Source organism: Siphateles boraxobius, unplaced genomic scaffold (genome assembly GCF_051911475.1).
Source record: "Siphateles boraxobius isolate OS27281-9 unplaced genomic scaffold, OSU_SipBor_1 25, whole genome shotgun sequence".
Taxonomy (NCBI): domain Eukaryota; kingdom Metazoa; phylum Chordata; class Actinopteri; order Cypriniformes; family Leuciscidae; genus Siphateles; species Siphateles boraxobius.
Window position 1 is genome coordinate 34,960,001 of NW_027508866.1, and position 10,005 is coordinate 34,970,005.

General features: G+C 34.4%; 1 protein-coding gene across 1 annotated transcript in view; it reads left to right on the forward strand.

Moving 5' to 3' along the window:
- brap (BRCA1 associated protein) overlaps positions 1-9,979 on the forward strand; it is a 16,612-nt gene extending 6,633 nt beyond the window's left edge. Inside the window, exons 7-12 of the mRNA XM_077243731.1 lie at positions 2,274-2,349; positions 4,415-4,553; positions 5,969-6,078; positions 6,387-6,476; positions 6,582-6,685; positions 8,499-9,979. Coding sequence (XP_077099846.1) covers positions 2,274-2,349; positions 4,415-4,553; positions 5,969-6,078; positions 6,387-6,476; positions 6,582-6,685; positions 8,499-8,865 — 886 coding nt within the window. The 3' untranslated portion in view covers positions 8,866-9,979. The remainder of the gene's footprint in view (positions 1-2,273; positions 2,350-4,414; positions 4,554-5,968; positions 6,079-6,386; positions 6,477-6,581; positions 6,686-8,498) is intronic.
- The last annotated feature ends 26 nt before the right edge of the window (positions 9,980-10,005 follow it).

Below are 10,005 nucleotides of genomic sequence, written 5' to 3' on the forward strand. Positions count from 1 at the left end.
TTATTGTTATAAATTATTTTATTTAATTAAATTAAGTTAACTTTATAGTAACTTTGAGACTTTGACTTAAATAAAATGTAATGTTTTAATATAAAATTCTAATTTTACTTTACATTTAATTGTTAACACCAAGTTATAAAATAAAATTTATGATTATAAATTATTATTTTATTACATTCAATTAAGAAAATTCAGTATCTTCTGCTTCATCCCGCTCCTTTTTAGACATATTGCAATTATGGTTTTTAAGACTTTATAGATATTGTTTCTTCCTTTAGTATGTTGCAACACACTTATTGTATTTTTATATTTTATGTATTTATTTTGTTCGAAAAAAATAAAAAAATAAAGACTTTATTGTAACTTTATGAGACATTTGACTTAAATCAAATTTAGTTTTTTTAATGTAAAATTTTTAACAAAAAGTTTATAATTGATATAAAAAAGATTTGATTAAATTAAGTAATTTTATAGTAAATTTGAGACATTTGACTTTTATTTTAAATTTAATTACCAAGTTATGAAATAAAAATAATTATCATTATTATGAATTGTATTAAATTAAGTAGACTTTATAGTAACTTTTGAGACATGTGAGAGTATTTTTCTGTGTATTTAGTTGGCGCTTGACGCATGTCATCCACACCCTTCTCCTCGTGTCACATTCTTCTCCTATGACACGGTGTTTACAGTGTTTCGCTGCGTCACTTTTAACCTTTTCGTCCTGGTTCTTCATTAACATTTGATAAAAGTCTGCTGGGCTGTTCTCTATTCTTGTTGTTGTGTTTGTGTGTAATTGTCATAGTTGACCTCTGACCTGTGAGATGAAAGTCACAATGTCACCTTTCATGTGCACAATGGGAGTGCAAACCACTGGTTTGGTTTCAGGTTTAAGTGCTTACACACATGAATTGACACGTACGACGAATTTAACCAGTGTATTTCTGAGAGAAATCATATTCAGAGGGAAATTATGTAGGATTAGACTTTATTTTATTCTTCAGGATTTGATTGGACATGAAATGTAGGTCAAGATATTATTAGTGGTGTATCACTATAACTAATGCTTTTACAATGAGTTTGTGATGTGAACAGACTCCCGAACACATACTGTTACACATATTTATTAAATATTAGTGCTGGGTTGACAGTATCGATTTACCGTTTCTCATTTTGATAAACTGATATCGATTCTTAAATCCCAAGAATATTTCATTCTATGCTTTTTTTTAGTTGATGAATGAACAAAACTTTGTAGCGCCTCCCATTCAATAAAACACAACAAGCTTTACTTTTTATTACACATTCATTATATTTTTACTTAACCTGTCCTTCAATATTCATCTACCGTAGTGGGCCAAAGTGATGTCAAGCCTAGGAAAATTGACGACATCACATTTTATTCAAATATTATTAAAAATCTGTTAAAGATTGTGTAAGCATATTGTGTAGTTGTGCTTGAAGTCGATTGTTTTATTTGAGATAACGCAATGAAATTGTGCCGACTTAAATATTGAAAGACAAATACAAAGAAATTATGAACGCGCAATAACAAGAGAGAACCAACAAAATATTAATAACTGATTATGTCGTTGTAAATGTATGCTTTTGTCTTTCAATGCATCTTTTTAGTCAAATAAAGCCTGTAGCTGTAGTTTGCTTTTTTTGCCAAATAATTTTGACAGATACTGTAAATACCTTAACCAAGTTTAGTGTTTTGTTCTTTCCCCATATGTAAAATATTTTTAAAGTATAAAACATTTTTCTCCTATTTTGATGGTTTAATCAAACATCACTTTTGACCACTACTATATTTTTAAATAAATACATAGATCTATATATAAAAGAAATGAATTAGTGAAGAAACAATTATATCATTAAAAAGTTACTATTATTATAAAAACTGCCTTATGTGCAATTTAAATGTTTGTATACAAATCACTATTATTATGATATATAACTACCTATAATATATTATATTATTAAAGCAACGAACCAAATGACGGGTTTCCTGTATAGTTTATAACATTTGTTTAAAAAAAGATTTTTGTCCTTGAGAAAAATGTACGTGTTACTATACTCTCCATACTGTCCAAATGAATATCGAATTGAATCAAGATCAAAATCGAATGGCTGCCATGTGAATCAAAATTGCATCCTGAAATGTGTGTCGGTTCAGCCCTGTTAAATATTATTCGTCAATATTTCCGAGATGTTTCTGAAGAAAGGAAAAGCTGATTTCCGAGCACTGATGGAGTTTGCTTCTTCCTCAGGTGTCCGGTGTGCAGATACTGTCAGACTCCTGAACCCGTGGAGGAAAACAAGTGTTTTGAGTGTGGAGTGCAAGAGGTAACAAACCTGCAACAACTAATCTAGAAAATCAGATTAATAATCATGCATGTACGGAAAACGTTTCTGTGGCCAGAACGCATTTAAACTTATCCTGAACATGGGAATACTTTACAATAAGCGTAAAGTATCATACTCACAATTTTGCTGTGTTAAATATGCATTTTGATATGCATGTTTAGAATGCTACATTTAACACATGTTGTTGTATTTTTATGACAGCAGGAAATATAAAGGGACTGTTGTAATGGGCCATAAGTTTATTCAGTGCTTATGTTTTACTTTATTATGGTGGGCAAGTTTTAGAATGTGAGGTTTTTAATTTATCCTTTTTTTTGCATAATACCAACATAGATACATATATGCACACTGTATGGATGGAATAACTAATTAACATTAGTTAATGCATTAACTATCATGAACTAACAGTGAGCGATGCATCACACTGCATTAACTAATGTTAATCGATTAAACTTTTAATCTTAAAAATGTGGAAATAAATGTAGATTAAAATTAATTTTAATAAATGATTTAAAGTATTATTCATTGTTCGTTCATGTTAACCTATGTAGTTAACTAATGAAACTGTAAGACTGGAGAAACTGGAAGAACTGGAAGATAGCGCAACTCTCTGAGAGAACAAAGGAAATTTGAATTCCTCTCTTGTGCTATCATGCTGAGATCACCTGAAATTCACCCAAAAATCTTTATGGGTTAATGTGAATAATTATCATACCGTATTACACATGTTTGATGTCATTTGAAATGTCTCAGTGCGACTGGCACAAAGATCTCATTCTCAAAGAAGTAAACCAGAAAGTAATAAGGTATTTAAGAGTTTAGATAATTCACACACATAGGAGGGTGTGTCCTCCAGGGAAATGGTCTCATGCTCTCAGAAGGTGTATTCAAATCAAATTCCCATTGTTAGCAAACGGTTCCATGTAAATCAGCTTCTACCCCCAGTAAGCCTGGGGCGGTGATTAATGTGAATTCCCACTGTGAACTCATGTTTACATTGGCCTCGGTCTGTCTATATAATGAAATGCAACGAGAGGCTGGGTGATTCTGTAACACAGACTAGCCCGTGAAGTGAAGTGTTAGCAAAACACTTCGCATCATGTACTTTATGATGTCAAGGTCTTGCATCTTCTCTCTTTATTTCAGAGCATTTGATGTTTGTATCTATTATCTTTGAACTGGTTATGGAATTGGCATGATACATTTACCTGACATAATAAATTGTAAACATTTGATTTTATTCGAATTGACCGTGAAATTATTTTCAGTAAAGAGTTAAAAAGAATAGTCAAACACTCGCTCACACTTAATGATGCACAGATATCATTAAAACCTTTTTCATTTATGGAGTCGGATGGAAATAACGAGTAAATGCATATGAGAAAATGTATTTCATTTAATTTAAATTACTTTGCCACGCGGAAATACTGTAACCTTCACCCGCTGACCGGAAAACCTTCTTTGGGCCGATCGAGTCGGGCTTACAAAACCTGATTGTAAAGTGTTACCAATTTTTTTTATTTATCATAAAATACCGAAAATAAAATTTGGATTTTTAAATTAAATTAATCAGTCATTAATTGATTATCAAAATAATTGTTAATTGCAGTCTATCTTGCGCATACAGATGTGTTATTTTAGTTTTTATTTCACTTTTATTGTATTTTTTTTAAAGTATTCTTTACTTGTATATTTTTTGTTATGTAACATAGTTTCATGTTAATGAACATTTTATATAACATCATATATTAAAAATGATTAGTCAGTTCGTTTTGTCATTTTATTATTTTTAAATTATTATTATTTTTTAAATATTGCTTTTTTCAGTTTTAGTTTTAATTTATTTCCTGGTAATAATTATAGTGCTTTAACGTAAAATGATTTCAGTTTATTGCCAAGGCAACATTTCACAATTTCTAATATTTATATTGTACTTTATTTCAGCTTGATTTCAATTAACAGAAATGTTTATAATTTTTTTTAGTTAACGATAATAACCCTGCTTGTATTATATTTGAGATGTATATTTGCTAATCTCTCACAGAACCTGTGGATCTGTCTCATCTGCGGTCACATCGGCTGCGGACGCTACATTAGTCGTCATGCCTACAAGCACTTCGAGGAAACGCAGCACACTTACGCCATGCAGCTGACCAATCACAGGGTCTGGGACTACGCTGGAGGTGTGTGACGTCCCAGATCAGGAATAAAGATCCCAGAGATTCAAAAGTGGCTAGCAATAAATCAATAATACATTATTTAATTGATGTGCGGTCACATGTTTGAAAATAACAGTTATTTTACATCCTTAAACACTCGTCCAATCAGATTAGCCATTAGTCCGTGTGTCTACCAAAACGTTTTTAGCCATATGAAAAGCCTAGCTTTGCTTGCTATGATACGGAATATCCGTAATGTTATTAGTATCTCATTTCACAGGTAGTTTGTTTCTGTTGTTTCTATATAAAATGTCAATACAATGTAAAGTATTTGCTCTGGCTCTTGTTGTAAATTATTTTGTTCCGTTATATGCTTGTTGTTGATGTCTGTTGATGTTGTAGAAGCGGTTTGTCCCGCCCCTTCTCCACTGTGATTGGACGGCTGGGTAAAAAGTGACAGTGATCAGTGCTGCTTATTTACCAAAAAAGTTGACCATTCTTCAGCTCCCGACGGCTGGTAATAAGCGCTAAGCAATCAGCGATTCAGCGTGAAATAGACACTCAACGCCTCGTTACGCTCCTGCCTTTTTAAAAATGTGGCGTTCCTATTGAAAACATTTGGAAAAAATATGCTAGAAACATGAAAAAAACGCTTTGGTGGACACACAGTCTTAGAATTAGAAACTTTTTCAATTTAAAATATTTTTTTTACTTTTATAACTGGATAAAATCAAATCCCCCCTACAATGTATTGCTAAAAAAAAATCATATTAAAGGGATCCTAGTATGCTTTTTACATGTTTATCTTTCTTAAGTCTGTAATGTTGCTGTATGAACATGAAAAAGCTCTGCAAAGTTCTTCTCTATATCAGTGTCAGTGTTTCTGAACTCCCTGAAACGCCTCCATTGTAGTCTTGAGTTTCTCCCGGGAACAAACACGTCACAATATTCCTCATTTAAATAATTCATACGCAGAATAAAGGGGCGGGGCCTGGTTGAGTTAGTTAGTAGTGTGTTAAACTGGCGGTTATGGGAAGGGGCGGGACAATTCCCAAACACACTCAAAGCGCTTGACCAATCACAACACCCTGATCCAGCCGACCAATCAGAGCACAGTGTGCTTTTCAGAAGGAGGGGCTACATAGAGACAGGAAGTAAACAGAGCGTTACTGACAGACTGGGAAGAGAGGAGCCGCAACAATGGAGAATATGGGAAAATAAAACCTGTTATAGTAGAGCACAAAAACAACATCAAGACTTTGAAAAAGGGCGTAATAATTCAAAATGTCAAATTATGTGTAAGTGAAATGCATTGAATGTTATTTTATATTCACTTGAATCCTCTTTTAATTTTGTCATTTTAAATTTGATATTTGAAACATTTTACATGTAATCATCAACAAAATAATTTCTGAATATTCTGTCTTTATATCGATCAGATAACTATGTTCACCGGCTTGTTGCCAGTAAAACAGACGGGAAGATGGTGCAGTACGAGTGTGAAGGAGACACGTGTCAGGATGAGAAGATCGATGCGCTGCAGCTCGAGGTGTGTGTGTGTTCTTGTTTATATGGTTTATAATGTGTGTAATGGCATGGGCATTACAACATAAACATTATGAGGACACTTCCTGTGTCCTTGTAAACCAAATGGCTTAAAAGACATAGGGTTAGTGTAACCTGAGAGAATATTCAGTTTGTACAGAATCAGAACCATTACGTGTATGGAGAGCCTCCGTAAACCACACATTCAGGAATCAAGAGTGTGTTTTCTGTGTATGTGTGGAAAGTTGGATTGTGTTGGATACTCTTCTGTCACCTTCTCTTATAATGTTTTTTAATGTCTTTTTTCGATAGTATTCATATTTATTAACCAGCCAGCTGGATTCTCAGCGCATTTACTGGGAGAATAAAATAGTTCATCTGGAGAAAGACACAGCGGAGGAGGTGAGAACTGGACAGTTTACAACAACAGATCCATAATAATCTGCTCTAACTCAAATGAACTCCAGTGAAGCAGCTCCTCTATGTGTGTGTGTGTGTGTCTTTTAGATCAACAACATGAAGGCCAAATTCAAGGAGACGATCGACAAGTGTGACAGTTTGGAGCGGAAACTGAACGAACTCATCAAAGAAAAACAATCCATCGAGAAGAAGTACAATTTACTTGATCCTTTGGCTGAATTTCACATCATTATCATGCTAACATTTAGGTCTCTTTATTATAGGCCAGACAAACATTTACGATGGTAACAGGGTTATTATAGTTAACTAAAACTAAAACCGTTCATTACTTGAAATAAAAAAACAAACTGAATTTATTAATTTCATTCAGCTAGGTTGCAAGGCAACGTTTCTAATTTGTATTTAGTTTAAGTTGATGTACTAAAATAACTAAAACTTAATAAAAAAAACTATAAAAATGTATAAATAAACAACATAAATAAATAAATAAAAAATCACAAAAATACAATTACTGGAAAAAATACAAAAAACTTTTTATATTAATAAAAACTATAATAGTATCTCTATGATACTACAATAAAACTTGCACAGTAAATATTGTCAAGTTAATGTTTCTTCTACAATAATAATTAGTGCTTTCAAACGGATTAATCACGATTAATTGCATCTAACGTAAAAGTTTGTAAATATATATATTTATACATTTGTTAGATGCAATTAATTGTGATTAATCGATTTGACAGCACTAATAATAATAATACATAGAAATATGAATATGAAAGATTTCCTTCAAACATTGGAAGATTTTATTTATTTTAAAATGTTATGATTTTTTTTATTAATGAAAGTATTAAAGGTACAATATGCAGGAATTTTCACCACCAGGGGTCGCTAACCTCTTAAAATAACAAAGGCGTATATTGATGACGTATATTCCACATTAAGCTGAATTATGGTTCTTGTCGTCAAGCTGATGGATCTTTTATGGATGAGTGAATACATTGATGTTTTTAACATGACTGTGGTGTGAAGCAGGGCGCGATTGCTAGACGTATACCAGCGCCACACACAACGTGAGTCCCGCGGATATAAAAGAATAAGGACATTTCATTCTACCGAACTACACGCAAGTGCTGAATTAATACTCACACAGGTCAGTCTATTAGACGAATCAAACTTGAGGTAACGCAGCGCTGTTTCACTTGAACGGCACACTAAACGGCATTTGAGTGTGTTGAGTGTTGTTAGTTAGGTTGTGTGTTGGCTGTATGAGACTAAGTACGTTAAGCTAGATCAACATTAGAATAACATACAGATCATATTCTAACATTTCATCATGTTGAACTAAATGACATTGATAGTTTTATGTACATTTGCTCACCTGTCTAATAAAGTACATGCAACACTCGCGTCTCTGTCAAGTTGAAGTTAGTCGCAGACGTGGGGCTCTCGGCATCACGAAAGATGTTGATCTTCGTTTTAGTCCTCTTTTTGTCTCAACGTCTGCTTGCCATGGTCCATAATGTTTGAACAAAACAACAACAGCGTGAGCGTCCTGCTAGGCATAACGGCAATAACCCGGTTGTCCACGTCTGTCGCCATGGTTACCAACGCAGTGCGAGCGCAAACCTGGCGGAAACCGAGGCTAACACGGATATGACGCCATTGACTGGCGACTCCTCACCCCTGCTCACACGTCCCGTTTCCTTGGTTAAAATCGCAATTTTCTCACGATTTACAAATAGTCGGAAACATTTGGGATATTGTAAGTAATCAACAAAACAAAATATATAACATTGGCCTAGTGGTTTTTGGATATTTTACTGCAAAAATCCTACATATTGTACCTTTAATTGTTGTAAATCTTGTTTTTGGAGGAAATTACCATGTTAAATTTGTGAAAACGAGTTGCCTACAATGCCCATTCATCATTTTAATATTTAAAATGACATTTTTATAGTATAATACACAATTGACAGTCTTTTTGTGCGTTTTTCTTTGCAGATGTTCCCAGCTGAATAACAAAGTGGTGAAGATCAGTCAAGAGCTGCGTGAGGAGCAGGAGATGAACCGATGCCTGCGAGCCAATCAGACGCAGCTCCAGTCGCAGCTGCAGGAGGAGGAGAGGCGGAGTCACGAGACCGCAGCCAATAAGGAAGGCCAGATCGCTGAGCTTCAGGAACAGCTGCGGGACGTCATGTTCTACCTGGAGACACAGCAGCAGATCGATCGCATGCCTGCAGACACCCGGCAAGAGATACAAGAGGGTCAGATCAACATCGCTGCGGCCCCTGCCCCCCCACAGCCCGGGCCCTCGGCACACGGCTCCGGCAAACTCGGCCGGAAAGGACGATCCAAGAGGGGAAAGTAGCCAAAGACATTGGGTTTAGTGTATTCAGTGCTTAACGGATGGAGGAAAATGTTGCACAGGATGCTTTGGAGATGGAGTTTGAATAATCCTCATTAGAAGCTCTAATATATTGCAGTTTGTTCATTAATATCTCACGCAAGGACACCAGTGCTGCTTAGAAATGGAGCTCGAGCTGTTTTTTATGCGAAAAAAACAAAGTTCTGTTCTTTTATTTTCGTATTATTTTAGTGTCCTCGTAGCTGGATGATGTCAGATTCATGAAAGCGTGCTGATAACTCTGGAAGTTTATTCATTGTGTGGTTTTACTATATGTTTGTAGAAATGACTGAATATTGCTTTCTGCAGCTCTGACAGATGAATCTCATGAAAATCTCTGTTCTGGTCATGTTTCACTTGGAGAGAGAGAGAGAAAAAAAGAAATTACATTTTTCTGTAAAGCATCTCCTCTCAAAACTCATTTCTGTTAGTGTCTTTTATTGCGTTAATCCAAACAAAAGAAAAATTTGTACCAATATTTTAGTGGTGTATAAACACTTAAGTAATATACAATATTTTTTGGATTAAAGTAATTAAACTGAATTGTTTTTTACAGTGAGAATTTAGGAGGTGATGTTTAATTATCATGAAAATAATACTCAGGCTGCATTGTTATAAATATAATTTCTTAATTTTTTCTTTTGATTCAATCTGAAATATGACATTTTTCAAGAGATTCACCCCAACAGAAACACATTGCGCGCAGTATTATCATCATCGCAGGTCACAGGTGTGGTATTGCATCCCAAAACCACAATGTCTTTGTAGTGCAAGGGCTCGTCCACTTCGTGGGAACCGTCTCAGACGCTTGATGTTTGCATATTTGGTTCACAGATGCACGCGGCCTTCGTCATGTTTTACTATCCAACACATCCACTCACTTATTTTTAGAAAGTTAAACAATCACTCTTTGTATTGAGCTATTGGATTGGTTCCCACACCCTTCTTCTCATAGGTTAGAGATGCGTGGGATTGGTGTATTAATACCTTTTGACAGGAAAAATCTAACAAGCCTCAAACTAAATATTTGTGATTGTCAAACTGTTAAAACTTCAAATAAAAGCACTTGCTTGTGTCAGTCTTCGCTTTCCATCACAGCGCACA